This window comes from Sceloporus undulatus, chromosome 4 (genome assembly GCF_019175285.1).
Source record: "Sceloporus undulatus isolate JIND9_A2432 ecotype Alabama chromosome 4, SceUnd_v1.1, whole genome shotgun sequence".
Taxonomy (NCBI): Eukaryota; Metazoa; Chordata; class Lepidosauria; order Squamata; family Phrynosomatidae; genus Sceloporus; species Sceloporus undulatus.
In genome coordinates, this window is record NC_056525.1 from 232,156,341 (window position 1) to 232,175,119 (window position 18,779).

Genomic DNA, 18,779 nt, shown 5'->3' on the forward strand with positions numbered 1-18,779 from the left:
GTTATGAAACAACACAGTACCATATTCTGTTAGGATGCCATTTTTTTCATTTTGATGTTTCAATTCTTCACCACTGTATTTTAATTGGTTTAATGTATTAGTAACCTTGTGTCTAAAAAGTGAAATATTTCAGACAGACTCATCAAACAAAGACATACACTTTTCAAAAGATAATAACTGTTGATAGTTCTGAAATTTTCACCCCAACTCTTCTTTTCTTCTCATTATATACTGTGTGTGTGTGTGTGTGTGTGTAATTTAATTAATGAACCACCTTCCCTTCATTTTCTGCAAAGACTTTCATAGGTGTCATCACAGCACACTGAAATTTCAACAGCCCTGCCTGCCTGCCTGCCCCCTCAAAAAGAAAGAAAGAAAGATTCAGAAGTAAAAAGAAATACAAGCCAAAATTTAGTGGCCCAATTTCTACAGAATCCACTTAATCCACTGAATTATTTTCTATTCATTTTAATGGAAGTTTTGGATGTGTGACAAGACAAAAACAAGCCCCAATTCCCCAAAGGCAGGAAAGCAGGCTGGTAACTATAGTAGCACTACAGAAGCCATAAGTAATTAATTTGTTCTAAACTAGCTGAGGATTAGGGGCCCTTTCACACTATGTAATTATTCCACTATGATGCTACTTTAACTTCCATGGCTATTTCCTCTGGATCTGGATGTGGAGTTTAGTGAGGCACTAGAGCTTTTTGGCTGAGATTTCTAACTATCCTCTTTCACAGGTATGCCAAGGCATTGAAAGTGGCATCATAATCCTGTAACTGTGTAGCATCAAAGGGTCCTGGACTGACACCTTTGATTTCTTTTTTTTCCCACTCTGCATTTTTATAGGTTTATGATAAACCCCATTTTTATTATTTGTTTGTTTGTTTTGCCATTGGGTGAATTATGATGTAGTGAAGCAGAAGTAACCATCACAAACTGTATCTTAACCCCAACCCTCAACATATTAGAATTCTCACTGGGGTCAGAAAATACCCCACAAGTCACTCAATAGCTGTCTTTATTGTGGTTGTCTTTAAACCTGGTGCATGAGAGTTAAAATGTTTAATATAATGAGGCTTTAAGAAATCTGCCTTTATATAAGAACACACAATTTGGTCATCAAACTCCAGATGCTACCACATTGAAATTCCCATCATCCCCCCCCCCCACGAGCTAGGCTGGCTAGGGCTGATGAGAATAGCAATGCAACAACTCGGGGAGAGAGACCTATTCCCCACCCCAATGTAGCTCATCTACTCTGACCTGCACTCTTAAGGGCTTAGTCAGTTGTCTTTCTCAACTTCTTTTATCTGATCCTATTATAACCTGATGATCCTTCAGAAATTCTTAACAGGAACAAATTATACACATACATATAAGCAGCATTGCATTGTGGTTTGAACATTGGACTATGACTCTGGAGACCAGGGTATGAATCCCAGCTCGGCCATGGAAACTTATTGGTGATCTTGTGCAAGTCAGACTCTCTCAGCCTCAGAGGATGGCAAAAGTAACCCCTCTCTGAGCAAATCTTGCCATGAACACCCCATGATAGATTACCTTAGCGTTGCCATAAGTTGGAAACAATTGGAAGGCACACAATAAACAAACAAACAAACAAACACACACACACACACCCAAGAAGATTGTCCTGGGAGTTGGTGGGCCCTCCTTTACTAGAGGTATTTGAGCAGTGGCTTTTGATTTGTCAGAGACAGATATCCTCCACTGAGCAGGAGGTTGAGCTTGAGACCTCTGAGCAATGATTCCGTACTAAATCTTCACATGGGGCCTTCAGAGTATAGATCCCCAATCCCCATTTTGTACTTGTTATGCTACTGCAAATTAAACATTAATTTTACTGGTAATGAGGGCTATATCACATCCCCTATCTGAAGCAATAAGCTTTTGTGCAGCAGTTTCTGGGCAGTATGACCAGATGTGTGTTGTTGCATTCTTGTTCTGTTTGCAGGCTTCTCATATGTCAGGGCAAGAAATTGCATGGAGGATAGAAGCCAATTTTTCCCTCAGAGCCCCCCTCTTTCCATGGTCCACAAACCCACAGCAAGCCAAAAGACTTCCATTCTCTTCTGCAGTTCATCTCAAAATGATAACATAACTTCCTTGAGCCATTTTGAGAGGGGCTGCAGACAAAAAGTAAGGTACAGTCAGCCATATCCACTGATTTTTTTTTATCTATAGATTAATGCATGAACAGCTTTTGAAAATATTTTTTAAAATATATTCCAAAAAGAAACCTTGATTTTTACCATTTTATATAATAGACAACATTTTACCAGGCCACTGTATTTAATGGGACTTGAGCATCCATGGATTTTGGTATTCATAGGGAGTCCTGGAACCAAATCCCAGGGCCCACTGTATTTAGAGAGAAATACATGGTTTTGATGAGTTAATGGAAATACGGTGGATATATTTTCACATACTGTCACCTGTAGCAGAGGCTTTTTATGTGCTTTGGGGGCAAAGACTACCCAAAAATCACACTGAAACTTTTTTTAAAATGAGGGACTGAGGACATTCAGGGCCTACAAAAATCAGACCCCTGCATTGTTTCGGCCCCTGTCCTAGACAAATGGCTAGGACAGATCCCAGACTGAATAAGCTTTTAATCTGAACCAGCATGGCTGCTTTTGTTTTCTCACCAAAAGACATCATCAGAAAGCAAGGATCAGCAGCTCTAAATAGCATCAATGGAAAGTTAAGAAACTGTTCCCCCCATCACCTCACCATCATTATTACCCTGTTAGAAACAAAGCCTTGAAAGCCTCCAGATATGTGATTTTAAACAATTATTCCTTTTAAAGCAGATGCCAAGACCCAAGCCATGCATGCTATTTCCTGGAGGAATTCCTTGGCCTTAAAGGATGCATGAAGCCATTCATTGCAGGACTCCAGGATGCTTATTTGGATCTCAGAGAGAAGACAGAAAAATAGAGATTCCAAACCAAGCAGGGGACCCAATGGAATCACGATGGCCCCAGGTGACATTAAATTCCTACATTTCCAAAAGTCACTAGCCAAGCAATTCACAATTTCCCCAGAGAAGCGAAGGTTATACAGTAATTTAAATCGAGCCAGGGAGTTTGTCACATCCCTAATAAAAAAAAGAATTGATACAAATGATCCTTCCAGTTATATCCCAGATACCTAATTGAAACTCTGGGAGGTCTGGAGGGGAAGGGAGGGGAAAGACTATTCAGTGGAACACTACTCAGGTTTTAAATCAATGTAAGCCAGATTTGGGACAGCCTGATCTAAAGTGAAGTTGAAAATCTTGCATGTAAGCTGATTAGTGTTATTGAAATCAATAGGCCTAAATCTACCCCAATACAAATAATTCAATTTAAACGTGTTGTGGAACAAACTGTATATGTCCAGTAGTTTGAAGAATCATTCCTTCCCCATTTTTTGCTAGTGCTAAAAAAGAAGGATGCAGGATAAGCCATTTGTTTATGTAATGAGTCAGTCTGGCTAGAATTTCTATGTTTCTGTGCATCCACATAGCCAAACACCCCTTTTCCATGTCAGCCGTGGTGACTGGTGGCATTCATGGCCAGCAAGGTAAGGAATGCATGTCAGTAGCAGGGTGTGGGGATGGGTGTGTCAACACCTGCCCATCCCCATGCTGACCCAGACATCAACCCAGGTGAGCACCAGGGACAGGGGAGAATGGACACAGCAAGGTAAGGAACACAAAGGGCCATCTGAACAGCCTGGTTTTGCTGCAGAGTTTCCTAGAGACTCCATGCAAAACCAGGGGTTATCTATCCCAGAGTAAAGTCTATTTACCCTGGGGTCAGGACGGATCCTCTCCATGTCTGGACAAGCAGAATCCAGCCCGATCCTGCCCTGGGGTTTTTGGTCTGCACTATCTAATCATGATGACACAATGCTGGCGGAAACCTGGGACTTTTGGCCCTAAATTAGAATCAGATTGCAACTGGCTTTCTACACTGTGGGTAGGGGTTGTGTTTTCTCAGATCTGCACATCCCACTATATTCAGACCATGTTAAATGTGGACAGGAGAAAGCAATTGCGGTTTAGGTTTTGGTTTTTTAATTTGTATTTTTATCTTCATTTATCTAATTGAGGTTAAATTTTCTTAGCATTATCTGCTGATTTAAATGCAATAATTCTGCAGTACATAAATACTTTTGAGTTTGCACAAAATTATTTTTAAATGTTTCTTCTGAAAAATTCCTGGGAAGTCTTCAGCTGGAGGAGGAGTTGCCAAGACTCCAAATTAAAATAAAAGTGGCAAAAAGACAGGGAAATTGGGGTATTTTTAAAATCGATTTTTAAATTAGTGTTATAATACTTTCATTTAAGTGCTACTGTGTGAATATTTTTGATATACTGTATAGCTTAAAGAATATGTGAGCGCCAATTAAAAGATCAATTAAACAGTTGAAGTACCACCCTATGTTCCTTCTCTATTGCTGTAGATCAAGAGTGGGCAACCAGGGGGCATTTCTCCAGTACCCTCCAGGCACACACACACACACACACACACACACAAACCCCAAATGCCTCCATTTTGCTCTCCAGTCCCTCTCAAAATGGAGACAGGAAATGATATGCTTCTGATAACAAGCTGTGGCCTCACGGGAGCCTTTCACACTTGCAGAACCTATTTGGCTATTGCTGCAGATTAAAAGTTGAAAGTGTTATAGGAAAATCGTTAACTGTTAATTTAAAAATAAAATACAGTTTGCCATGTACAATGACATTTGAAAACTTCAGTGAAACTTTTACAGAAACAAAATGCACAGATTAATCAAGGATGGACTAACAAAAGTTCTGTATTGTGTTACAGCACTACGAAAATCTGCTTTTCTAGATTCATACTTCTACTACAACATTTTACTTGTTGAAGATGCTCAAAATTCAAACTTTAAAAAAGCCATCTTTAAACCCCCTAAGGGGCAACTCTTATATTAAAAAAGTTTGATGCTTTCTAAAACAGTGAAACAGTGAAAACAGTCCATTGACTATGTGGCACACAAAAATGAACCACGGTTCACCAAAGAACCACCAAAGACACAGTTATTCATGCACCAGAGGTGGGCATTAGGTGGCCTATAGACCTTATTTGGCCAGTTGGAAGACCCTGCCCCTCCCCTGGAAGCCAAGGCTCTTGCTTTCAAGAAAGACTCTGGTTTGGGGACCCCAGCCCCCAAAAGCAAAACAAAAATTGCATTTAAAATGCTATTTAGGTGATCTATCTCATATGGGTACCACTAGACAAACTGCTGTTTCTCACTGGGGATCAAGGGAGGCAAAAATGGCCATCTCACCCTGAAGCATGTCCACCCCTGCACTAGGGATGCACAGAAAAGAAAGGTTCGGAAATACCACTGAAACGGCATGCAATTAGAGATGTTGAGCAGAGTTTGGTTTCCAATGAAGTCCTCCCACATCTTATTCATACCATTGTTTTCTACTCTCCTTTTTCTACTTGGGAAGCTTGCAGGACAAGGCACAGCATAAGGACACTGTTCTTACCAGTGGCTATCTGTCTGTGTGCTCCTCTGAAGAGGAATGGTCACCCTATGTCAAGTCAGTTCACTGCAGCAAAACCTCCCTGGGATCAGCAGTTACTGCTTCTTCTGTTCCTTCTGGAGATGGTCTCCATACTTCTCTAGCTTGGGAAAGGTAAGCTCTTTATGCTTTAAAACCTCTTTAAAATCGGTGGTGTGTTGAGTAAAATTGCTAATTTTGTGGCTATTTCAGAACACATCCCCCTGGTTTCCAATAATTCCCCATGGAATTGGCTTCCTTCATGTACATCAATCTCAATTTACATCCCCAGCTTTGAAATGCAACCGCAGTGTAAACCAAGATCTGACTCTGCTTAAGCATTTAATTACCATAGTTATTCCCTTTAACTATTCCCAGGAATTCATCTACTTTTGCACCTATACTAATCTTTATTTACTCACCATTTACCTATTTTATACAACACTTTATTTCATAAAACACAGGAGTGATTAATATAAATCCTATCATGTAATTAGAAAAGGATTGGTTTAGGTTCATTTAAGCCAGTGGGTTTCTAACCTTTGATCCTCCATTAGTTTTGGATTTCAGATACCAGAAGCCCTTGCCAACTTGGCCAACAGTCAGGAATTATGGGATCTGAAGTCTGATTTAAGCTGTCATTGTAAAACCATACAACCTTCACAAACAATTATCATCAGGGTTCAAAAACTTCTTTTCACCACTGTAGCCAATTTTCTTTGCACCTTGGAAAGAGAAGTTCCACAGTGAGGAATGGCTCCAAGCTTATTTCCACACATAACAGCTAGATTTAGAGAGGCTTGAAACCAAGTATAGATTAATGTTTTTTGTATACAGTGCACCCTTTCCTTACACTGAGGATCCATTCCAGACCCCCACCCCCCCACATAAGGGAAATTCCACGAATGCTCGAGCCCAATTGAAAACAACAATGGGGTTTGTGTATGTGGTGTGGTGTGGCGCGCACGCCATGGGCATACACACCATTGCCTTTTCCAGCACTTGGCTTTCAAAGCTGTGTATGGCGTGCCTGCGTATGATGCGGGTACACTGTATCTGCTTTCCTGAAACAGTTTTGTGAGACAATAAATGAACGTTTTCTTCTTATCATATTAAGCACCATGACTCCTGTTTTTACTCTAAGCTTGTCCACACTAGCCCATTTATCTCTAAATATCACATATTTCTACACTTAATTTGTACCATTTTAGCAACAGTAAGATTATCTAAATTCAATCTACCTCTTTCTCCACTATACACATACCAGAAGGGGGGAAATTGCAAACATTCTAACAAAGATCAAAAAGCTGTTCTTTGGTTGGCTCTGACCTATTTCTTTCACTTTGACTACAAGGAAACAAGCAGTTAAAAAGGAACACTCTCAAAACCTGAAGGTCTAAAAATAGACCTACCTTGGCAGCCATCTCAATGGACTGATATTTAAAGTCAGCTTGAAGGCTTCCTTTTAACCAGCCACCTCCTCATTTTTTTTTGCAAATGTAACAATAAGAAATGCAAACACTATACCATATGCTAAATCAAGACAATGTTGATACTATATAGCCATAAGAGAAAACTGTTATTGTTATTATGTTGACAACACCTTCGCAACTGTTCATGTACATAGTATACAAGACTGTGTCTTCCGAACTATCAACAGCAGGAGTACAGCTGTTTTGCAATATTAAAATTAAAAGCACATTTTACATTCCTTGCAGTCATTCCTTATAGGTGTCCTCTTGTAGAGGCAAATGCAACAAAGCCAAGTTAATAGGTCTAGCATCACAATCTTCTTAAACACACTGATCGTGATCCCCTGGGGCCCATTCACACTGCATAAGCATAGTACTATTATTCTATTTTAATGGCCATAACTTCATCATACTGAATCCTGCGGTCTGTAGTTCACTGAGGCACTAAATTCTCTGGGACAGAATCGTAAATGTCCCTTATTAAACCAATGATATAGATTTAAGTCAATTGGCTCAGTCTCATGTTGCATCAATGGAGATTATTACATACAGACAGGATAAGGATGGGATCGCTCCCCATGCTTATCCCATCATTTACCTGACTTTGACTGTGATAGTGCAAAAGGCTTTCAAATTGTAGCATGGATTCCACCATTAACAAATTGCAATAAAGCAAACTTCTATTAATGCAAAATGCCGGCCAATGTCACTTTAATGACGGGTTAATGACAGAATCTGTGCAACATCATCTGATAGTCTTTTGCACGATCGCTGTCATTCATGCCTCCCGGACAGGTTAATGAAAGGATCTGTGCGACTTCACTTGAGACTTGGATTAAAAGACTTGAATACGTTACTGCCCAAAATTGCCATTGTCAGACAGAACCATAGTAGTTAAGGTGGGATGATAGTGCTATCATGCTATAATCTGAATTGACTCTGGCCTTCTCCAGTTCATCAATATGAGCTGCAATGGCAGGGAGTCTAAAGATGCAAGTCCCTTCTAAAACAACACTACCCCCACTCAACACACATACACACACATGCACATTTAGTTTCAAATACAGACCTTTTTTTTAAAGCAATGGTGACCCAGGAAACTGGAAAAGCTGAACTTCCAGTTATTTCCAATTTCACTAGAAGGAGCTAGTGAAACCCATAGCAGTCCAGTGACAATAGAAAATGGCTTCAAATTTGCCCATCAAGGGTGAAACATATCTCACACATCAGATCTTGGTAGACTGTAGCTTCCACCAGCCCAAGCCAGCACTACCAATGATGAGAGCTAATGAGAAGTGCAGTCCTTCAACATCTGGAAGACCACCCATTCTTCATTCCTGGCCAGGGCAATGGAGGCACCTGACCTGATGCATGGTTTTCAAGGCACATTTCTACATGCTCCTATTCTGTATTCTACAATTCAGAAACTACAGTGTCACCGAACAAAATCCATGTTGCGATAATATACCCACAAAAAAGGACACATAAAAATGGTATGCATGCTTTCAAAACCAAACATATCTTCATCAGAAAATGAAGTTGTTTTTTTTTAAAGCATGCAAAGGAAGGGGAAGAAGGGCAATAACAATATTAGGGGGAAATATGATCCCCTTGAAACCTCAGTTAAGAGTAACAGATTCATGCAGTTCCTCAATGCAGGTTGAGTCTCATTTATCTAAAATGCATGGGACAAGAAATATTTTAATTTCAGATTTCCCCCCCAGATTTTGGAATATTTACATATACATAATGAGATCTCTTGGCAATGAGGTCCAAGTCTAAATATGAAATTCATTTATGTTTCATATACACCTTACACACATAGCTTGGAGGTAATTTCATATATACTATTTTCAATAATTTTGTGCATGAAACAACGTTTGTACACAATGAATAATAATAATAATAATAATAAATTTTATTTATATCCCGCCCTTCCATGGATATGATCAGGGCGGCGTACAAAAATTTTAAAAACATTACAATGCAAAGTTAAAATCCAATAATCAGTTAAAAACATTACTACAAAACAGGAACAGGAAAACAGTAAAATAAAAAAGCACATGGCAGGGGCAAAAAATAAAATAAAGATTAAACATCGATCCAGGGTCAAAGAGAAAAGAGGGGAAGGGGGCAGGAAAATAAACAAATTAAGGTGGGAAGGCCAGCCAAAATAAGTATGTTTTTAACTGTTTTTTAAAAACAGCTAATGAGGCGGCGGAGCGAAGCTCTGCAGGGAGCTTATTCCAGAGAGGAGGGGCAGCAGTGGTAAAAGCCCTCTGTGAGGTCCGCACATGATTGGACCTAGGGACCTCCAACAATTTAGTCCCCGTAGTTCTGAGTGTGCGAGGCGGATTATATGGGGAGAGGCGGTCCTCCAAGTACCCTGAGCCCAAGCCATTTAGGGCTTTATAGGTCAAAACCAACACCTTGTATTGAGCTCGGAAGCGAATAGGCAGCCAGTGAAGATCTTTTAGAATAGGTGTTACATGGTCTGACCTGGAATTGCCAGCGACCAATCTAGCTGCCATATTCTGCACCAATTGCAGCTTCCGGGTTTGGTACAAGGGTTGCCCCATGTAGAGCGCGTTGCAGAAATCCAATCGAGAGGTTACCAAAGCATGTACAACAGTTTCTAGGTCCTTTCGGTCCAGGTAGGGACGCAGCTGGCGTATCAGCCGAAGCTGATAACAGGCACTCCTGACCGTCGCATCCACCTGAGAAGTCAACTGGAGCGACGAGTCAAGGAGCACTCCCAAGCTGCGCACCGAGTCCTTCAGGGGGAGCGTGACCCCATTCAGGACCGGGCGACAGATCTCACCACCAGAAACCGGGGAACCTATCACCAGTACTTCCGTTTTCCCTGGATTCACACTTTGTTTGTTCTCCCTCATCCAGCCCATTACCGACGCCAAGCAGGCATCTAGAGGAGAGATGCCATCCTTAGTTACTGCATCAGTCGGAGACATAGAGAAAATTATCTGGGTGTCATCAGCGTACTGATAACACCGCGCCCCATGTCTCCGGATGATCTCTCCCAGCGGCTTCATGTAAATGTTGAATAGCATAGGGGACAAAATCGCTCCCTGAGGGACACCAGATGTCAGGGCCCTCCTGTCGGAGCGACAGTCCCCCAGCTCCACCATCTGGGACCTGCCCGAGAGGTAGGAACAGAACCACTGCAAGGCAGTGCCTCCAATTCCCAACTCCCTCAGGCGTCCCAGAAGGATACCGTGGTCAATGGTATCGAAGGCTGCTGAGATATCCAATAGCACTAACAGGGACACGCTCCCCCTGTCCATGCCCTGACGGAGATCATCAACTAAGGCGACCATGGCAGTCTCAACTCCATAGCTCGCCCGGAAGCCGGTTTGAAATGGGTCCAGAAAATCGGTGTCATCCAAGATCGACTGAAGCTGGAAGGCGACTGCTCTCTCGATCACCTTCCCCAAAAAAGGTAGCAGCGAGATGGGTCTATAATTACTATGGAGCAGGGGGTCTAAGGAGGGCTTCTTTAGCAGGGGTTTAACCACTGCTAGTTTTAATTTGGATGGAAACTGACCCTCACTTAGAGATGTATTGATTATGTGATGCAACATTAGTCGCACCACGTCTCCCCCCTGAGCTGTCAACCATGAGGGACAGGGATCAAGAGAGCAAGTCGTCCTCCTAACACTTCGGAGGATCTTGTCCACTTCATCGGTACTAACAAACTCAAAGTGATCCAGTATAACAGGGACCACGGACGCTTTGGACATCAGAAAGCAATGGTGTCACAATTTCAGACATTCACATGGACAATTTTGGATTCTGAAGCATTTCAGAATTCCAGATAAGGGATACTCAAACTGTATCACATTAAAACTAGAGGCCCTTTCACTCTACAACATTATAGTACTATGATTCCACTTCAACACCATCCCATAGCATCCTGGAGTTTGTAGTTTCATGAGGGGCTACAGCAATCTGGCTGAGAATGAAGTATCCCTGCTTAAATTGCAAATCCCAGGATTCCATGGCAAGTAATGTGGAATCATACCTCTAACTGTGTAGTATAAAAAAGCCCTACGTGTAAAGCACAGACCTCATAACCACGACATTTGGCCTTTCTGTTTTTTCTCCCACCCCCTATAATAATAATAATAATAATAATTTGTTTTATTTATATACCGTTATTCCAAAGATCATAGCGGTGAACAGCAAGTAAGCTAATTAGCAAGTAAGCTAATTTGCCCCCAACAGTCTGGGTACTCGTTTTAGCGACCTCGGAAGGATGCAAGCCTCTTTGGTACCACCTAGCCTGATGGGGAGTTCTGAGCAACACAAAAGTATGCAACATTGTTTTATGACACTTGGGTTGGTCCTAATAAAAGTATTGCCTAACTGTGGGTTTTAAGCATTCATTTTAGCCCACAAACAATCTCTCTCCCAATTGCAAGGCTCAGTCTATGCGAATACCAAAAGATTTTTCCCCATTGTTAACAGTATGAAATATTTCCTGTTGCTCTTTAGTACAGAAAGTTATTACTGCAATGATTGCAACAACCAGGATATACAAATTAAAGGTGCAGGTTTTCGATTAAAGTCTTCCTGAAGCAGAAAGAATGGGGAAGTAGCCAATTTTTAGTCAGAAGGAAACAAGCAAACGAACAGAACTTTAAAATGCAAAGTGCATTGCAATCATATATAAACCAAATCGACATCAAAGACATTTTCATCCATAAATGTTCATCACCTGAACTGACACTGATATCAACTTGTGTGAATCAACAATGTTTCCCTAAAGAATTAATTCGTAAATTCAGCTGCCAGACACCAGATTGACATACATCTCAAAAAAATAAAAAATAAAAAAAACATGCAAGAGATTGCTCTCTGAGTTATGAATTTGTGTGTATGTGTCTTCAAGATGCTTGTTGACCTATGGCAACCCCATAAATTTCAGAGGCAAGGAATATGCAGAGGTGGTTTTGCCAGTTCCTTCATCTGAAATACAGCTTAGAGCATGGTATTCATTGGCACTCTCTCATTCTAGTACAGTAGTAACCAGAGCTGACCCTGCTCAGCTTCCAGATCATACATGACCTGGTGCCTTTAGATATTTAGGCTTTGAAATTATGAAACAGATATATGTATAGGCCGAAGGTTTATTTCATTCCAATAAAACACACGTTAAGTTTTTTAAAAAATTTATTTTGCTATTCCTTGGGGTTTATGTACTAACCCACCCATCCCTTACCACATGTTGTGTTTTAGTTGTCTCTGTGTTTTAGCTCTTCCATTTCATTATATTTTTTGGTCTGTTGCTGTTTTTAGCTTGTGATTGAAATGAAAACTGCACTGGAGGTTCCCTGTGAAGCTGAAACAAACAATAAAAAATATTTTAAAATTATTTCCAAGGGAAATCATAGGCCCTCATGGAAAGAATGTAAAGCACTGACAACACAATCCTATACTCAGAGTAAGCCTCAGTGAGTTTACTTTGATAACAGGTACATATCTATAGGATATGAGCCTAATAATGGCCTCATGTAGTTACTTCCCTGAACACTAAGGCTTAAAAATGACTCCAGATCAGTAGCCTAGAGAAGTGGTTCCCAAACTCTGGTCCTCCAAGTATTTTGGACTTCAACTCCCAGAAGTCCCAGCCAACTGACCCAACAGTCATAAATTCTAGGAAATGATATCCAAACCACCTGGAAGATCAAAGTTTGGGGAACCACTGGCCTAGAGCCTACAATCTCTAGCCATGATTCAGCACGTGCTGACAAGAGTTCCTGACTACTGGACATCTTTCAACTGCATTCAGATCAATGCCAGAACATGAAAAAGTTAGTTTTGGGCTAGAACTACCAGAATCCCTAGCCTGTATGACTAGTTGCCTGAAGGCTGGAAGATTTGGGGAGCTGCAATTCCCCCAAACTAACTTTTCCAAGCCATGCTGAATGGACTTACAAACTTTCTTCAAACTGTCATATCGTGTATACAGTGGTTGTGGTTCCCAAACTTTGACCCTCCAGAAGTTTTGGACTTCAGTTCCCAGAATTCCTGACTGCTGCCCAAGCTAGCTAAGGCTTCTGGGAGTGGAAGTCCAAAACATCTGGAGGGTCAAATTTTTGGAACTATTTTAAAAAAGGTGGTCCTGTATGCAAGGGCATCACTGATGGGGCCTAATAACCTTAAGAGCCACACTGGATCAGACCAAAGGTCTCCCTGGTCCACTGTTCTTTTCACACAATGGCCAAACAGTTGCCAATGGGAAACCCACCAGAAGAACATGGGTGCAACAACAACCTCTATCTCAGGTTCATCAACAACTGATTTACAGTGGCAAACTGATTCTGATACTAGGGAAGATATACATCCAACCTGACTAGTAGCCACTAATGGCTTTTAACTTCCACAGCCTGCATGCATTTGGCTTAGGAAGATGGGTATGTTTAGCCTGGAGAAAGGCAGGTTAAGGGATAACACGATTTGATGTTATTGTTAGTTTCCCTCAAGTGAGCCCCAACTCATGGCGACCCTGTGGATGAGACTTGTCCAAGATCCTCTATCCTCTACTGCTCTGCTCAGATTCTGAAAATTCATGCCCATGATCTCTCTGATTGGATCTATTCATCTGGCATGTGGTCTTCCTCTCTTTCTGTTGTCCTCTACCTTCACTAGCATTATTGTCTTTTCTAATGAGTGACTAAAGTAGAACAGTCCCAGTTTTGTCATCATAGCTTCCAGGGAGAGTTCAGACTTGATCTGTTCCAAAACCCAAGTGTTTGTGACATGATAGCCTTGTTTAATATTTGAAGGCATGTCATATTGAGGATAGAGCAAGCTTGTTTTCTGCTGCTCCAGAGACTAGGACATGGAGCAATGGATTCAAGCTACAGAAAAAGAGATTCCACTTCAGCATTAGAAAGAAATTCCTGATGATAAGAGCTGTTCAGCCGGTACTACAGTAAAAATACAAATGAATGAGTCTTAGAGCAAATGAAACCAGAACTCCCACTAGAAGCAAAGATGATGAAACTGAGCCTGTTATGCTTTGGACATATCATGGAACAATGTGTCCCACTGGAAAATATTATAATGCTTAGTAAAGTGGAAAGCAGTAGGAAAAGAGAGAGATTCAAAGCCATAGCCCTAAATTTGCAAAACCTGAGCAGGTCAGTTTACAATTCTTAGTGGCTTCTCATTTACAGAATCACCGTAAGTCAAAGCTGACTAGAAACCCAGAAAAAGAAGTTCCATTGCAAGGGGGGGGGGGGGTTACACTTGGAGGGATACTACTATGTAGGACAACACAGAATTCCTACGTTAACTTGCTTTCAAAGAATGGTCACATATTGGTTTCACCATGGCAGTGCCCTTCTGCCTGAATACCCATGGCTGTAGAAAACAGCTAACAGTGGGCTAAAAACATGTCTATGCAAATCTACAGAAGTGATTATTTATTGTCCCTTCTTTGGATCCCAGCCAAGACTCACCTTTTCCTAATATGGCCACAAACGCTTTGGGACATGTTCCTTGAAGAGGTGCATCCCATGTGGTGTTTTAACAGGGGAGAACATTAAGCCTACTTCTATCGACTGGCTAATTGATTAATTATTTAAATATAGGAAGAAGGATAAATCTGTCTTTAAGGAAGAGATGGCCCTCCAGATTCTGCTGAACTCACTTTAGTCCTAGACAGCAGTCAGTGCTGAAGACTGGTAGGAGTTGCAGTCCAGCATTTTAAGGCCACAGCTTCCCACTCTTTACATACATTTGTATATACTGTACAAAGATAGAAACAGAAAAATATATATCTATACACACATAGGATTGTAAAGGTAGGATTGAAAGAATCAGAACCATGGGACACCTATAATATGCAGCATATCTATTCAAAGCTTACTGTGGCTTCTATGTATTTCTCAAGAAGCAGCTCCCACAGTTACAGAGTAAGCTGCTTTTGAACCTGAGATTTTCAAAAGCAGATCATGGCCCATCATAAGAGGCTGCTGGGATCCAGGAGTGTGCCTAAGCATCAGACACACTGATAGTCTTTTGACTAACTGTATGATTATATACATTTCTGTTGTTCCACATGGGATGCATGGTACTACATAAATAAAACTGGAAGAGGGAAAATGTTGTCCCCATCTTCAAAAAGGGAAAAAAAAAGAGGAACTCAACAATTATCATCCAGTTAGTCTGACATCTATACCAGGAAAGATTCTAGAGCAGATAATTAAACAAAGAGTCTGTGAACATCTAGATGGCAATTCCATAATCACAAAAAGTCAACATGGGTTTCAGAGAAACAAGTCATGCCAGACAAATCTGATCTCTTTCTTTGATAAAATTACCAGCTTAGTAGATGAAGGGAATGCTGTGGATATAGTATATCTTGATTTCAGTAAGGCCTTTGACAAGGTTTCCCATGACATTCTTGCAAACAAGCTTGTAAAATGTGGGCTAGAAAAGGCAACTGTTACATGGATTTGTAACTGGTTGACCAGCCGAACGAAAAGGGTGCTCAACAATGGCTCCTTTTCATCCTGGAGGGAAGTGACCAGTGGGGTCCCACAGGGCTCTGTCTTGGGTCCAGTGCTATTCAACATCTTTATCAATGACCTGGATGACAGAATTGGGAGCATACTTATCAAATTTGCAGATGACACCAAATTAGGAGGAATAGCTAATACTCCAGAGGACAAGATCAAGATTCAAAATGACCTGAATAGACTAGAAAGCTGGGCCAATGCTAACAAAATGAAATTCAACACAGAGAAATGTAAGGTATTGCACTTAGGGTGAAAAAATAAAAAGCACAAATATAGGATGGGGGACACCTGGCTGAATGAAACTACATGTGAAAGGGATCTAGGAGTCCAAGTAGACCACAAGTTGAACATGAGTGAACAGTGTGATGCGGCAGCTAAAAAGGCCAATGCAATTTTAGGCTGCATCAATAAAAGTATAGTGTCTAGATCAAGAGAAGTAATAGTGCCACTGTATTCTGATTTAGTCAGGCCCCACCTGGAATATTGTGTCCAGTTCTGGGCACCACAATTCAAAAAGGACATTGAGAAACCGGACTGTGTCCAAAGGAGGGCAACTAAAATGGTGAAGAATCTGGAAACCATGCCCTATGAGGAACGACTTAGGGAGCTGGGGATGTTTAGCCTGGAGAAAAGAAGGTTAAGAGGTGATATGATAGCCCTTTTTAATTATTTGAAGGGAATTCATGTTGAGGAGGGAGCAAGCTTATTTTCTGCTGCTACAGAGAACAGGACGCAAAACAAAGGATGCAAGCTGTAGGAAAAGAGATTCCACTTCAACATTAGGAGGAACTTCCTGACAGTAAGGGCTGTTCGACAGTGGAACGCACTCCCTCGGAGGGTGATAGAGTCTCCTTCTTTGGAAGTCTTTAAACAGAGGCTGGATGGCCATCTGTCGGGGATGCTTTGATTTGGATTTCCTGCATGGCAGGGGGGTTGGACTGGATGGCCCTAGTGGTCTCTTCTATGATTCTATGATTCTGATTCTATGAAAACACTATTTAAAAAGTAAGGTTTTGAGAGAAACAGGCACCTTCCTTTTACTTTCATTCAAAAAGTGGCATCCCGCAACAAACACTAGAAACCTGGGTCTCCTGAATTTCCTCTAACTTTTAAGAATGTTGTGGTTGGGGAGATGAAGAGAGCAGGAGGTTTGGTGGAGAAACAAGATTGGAAAGAGGCCATAGAGAGGGTTTCAGCAGCAAACAGAGTTGCCAGTATGAAAACTGGAGAGGACACACATGCCTTCAATGGTTCTATAGCAGAAAGAATTTCCCTAGCCATTATTTGTTACCTGGTAGTGTGACAAGTGACACCTGCTGAAATTCCCTCTTCTACTCAGCCATTCAAGTTAGAGAAGCCCTCTCCAGTTTTCAATCTGACAACTTTAGCAGCACATGATGTTAAGAGGAAGAAGTGCTAAAATGAAAATAGTGAAATAAAGTTAACAGTTATTATTGTTTTTGTAAAAGATACTTTGTTGAAGCTGACCAGCACTGGGGACATGATAAAGAAAAGCAACAATGCCAAGGTAGAACAGTTAGAGCCTAGAAATTCAAGGGCACAACCATTCTATCCAGGAAACGCTGAGAAATTCCAGGATAGAGTTGTCCTAGCCTAGAAATGCCAATGGAAAACTGTTCCAGCCTAGAACTGCCAGGATGGAACCATTCTACCCTAGAAATTTCAAGGTAGAACTGTTCCGGCCCAAGAAAGGCCAGGGTAGAACTATTCCAGCCTAGAAATGCCAAGGTAGAACTGTCTGAGCCTAGAAATGCCAGGATAGAACCATTCTAGCTTAGAAATGCCAGGTTAGAACTGTCCCAGCCTAGAAATGCCAAGATAGAACTATTTTAGCCTAGAAATGTCAGGATAGAACCATTCTACCCTAGAAATGCCAAGACAGAACTTTTCTAGCCTAAAAAAATGCCAGGACAGAACCATTGTAGCCTCAAAATACCAGGGTAGAACTATTACAGCCCAGAAATGCCAAGGTAGAACTGTGAGAGCCTAGAAATGCAAGGGTAGAACCATTGTATCCTGGAAATGCTAGGGTGGAACTGTCCCAGCCTAAAAATGCTGAGATAGAACTATTCTAGCCCAGATATGTCAGGGTAGAACTGTTTCACCTCAGAAATGCCAGGGCAGAATGGTCTCAGCCTAGAAATGCCAGGGTACACCTGAGCTACTCTAGAAATGCCAGGGTAGAACTGTTTCACTTTAGAAATGCCAGAGGAGAGCTGTCCCAGCCCAGAAGTGCCAAGAAGTGCCAACCTGGATCAGGTGGGGTGGGATGACAGCCCCCCTTCTTGCCTGCAAGGCTAGCCAGGAAAGCAAGCAGGCCGAGCCCTCTCCTTCCTTCATGCCTGTCTGCCATGCCCCCCCTGAGCCTTGCCCTTGCTGCCAAGGCTGCCTGGCTCTTTCCTTGGTCTCTCTTCCCTCCCCCTTCTCCCTTGCAGGCCAGGCAGCCAGCTGGCTCTCAGGGCTGGCCATCTCTCTCTCTCTCTCTCTCTCTCTCTCTCTCTCTCTCAGGTGAGTGCCAAGGAGGCCAAGTGGGCACCAAAGGAGGAGGAGGAGAAGGAAGCCCAGGCAAAAGGGAAAGGCAGCCCTTACCTTCCACAGCCATTCTCTCAGAGCTTGCTTAGGGCATGCATGCCTCGCCTGCCCAGAGATGCTGCTTCTCTTTCTCCTCCTTCCTTCCCCCCCACCCTCCTTTCCCCCCCTTTCCCTTTCTTTCCTTCCTTCACTGTTTTCTCTTTTGCTCCTCTGCAACCGAGAAGCTCAACCTGCAGCAAGGAAAAAGGCTAGTCCCCCTTTCCCGCTGCAGGCTGGGAAAGGTAGTTTTTGCACTCTCCAGTGAAGTTTCCCCCCCTCAGGCCTTTGGGCCCCTTCCTCCCACCTTTCCTTTCCCAGGGTTTTGCAGGGAAAGCAAAGCCCTCCCCAGGAAGGAAAGGCTTGCTTGCTCTTTGCAGTCCTTCAGGCCAGCCAAGCTTGCAAGATCCAGGGAACTACAAATCCCGACATGCACCGCTGCCAAGGTTTTTGCAGCGACCTGGGAGTGGGACTCTGTGATTGAAGACTGGGCTGGCAAATTGGAAAGGGAGACAGGTAGAGAAAGGAGCCCAGCTGAAAAGGCTGGCAAAGGGAAAGAGAGAGAGAGGACCATCTGCCTCCAGAAGAACTTCCTTTGCAGCTGCCAGCAATCCAAAAGCAGCC

General features: G+C 42.1%; 1 protein-coding gene across 6 annotated transcripts in view; it reads right to left on the reverse strand.

The window, feature by feature from the left end:
* SAMD12 (sterile alpha motif domain containing 12) overlaps positions 1-18,338 on the reverse strand; it is a 281,156-nt gene extending 262,818 nt beyond the window's left edge. For 4 of the 6 annotated variants that reach the window (XR_006103723.1, XM_042465501.1, XM_042465500.1 and 1 more), the window contains exon 1: positions 18,177-18,337. Coding sequence is in view for 5 of the 6 variants with exons in the window: in XM_042465501.1 (XP_042321435.1) it covers positions 18,177-18,189 (13 nt within the window). In the remaining variant the exon portion in view is untranslated. Of the gene's footprint in view, positions 1-18,176 lie in introns of all 6 variants that reach the window. The other 2 variants (XM_042465503.1, XM_042465499.1) reach the window with 2 other exon arrangements.
* Between the last annotated feature and the right edge of the window lie 441 nt (positions 18,339-18,779).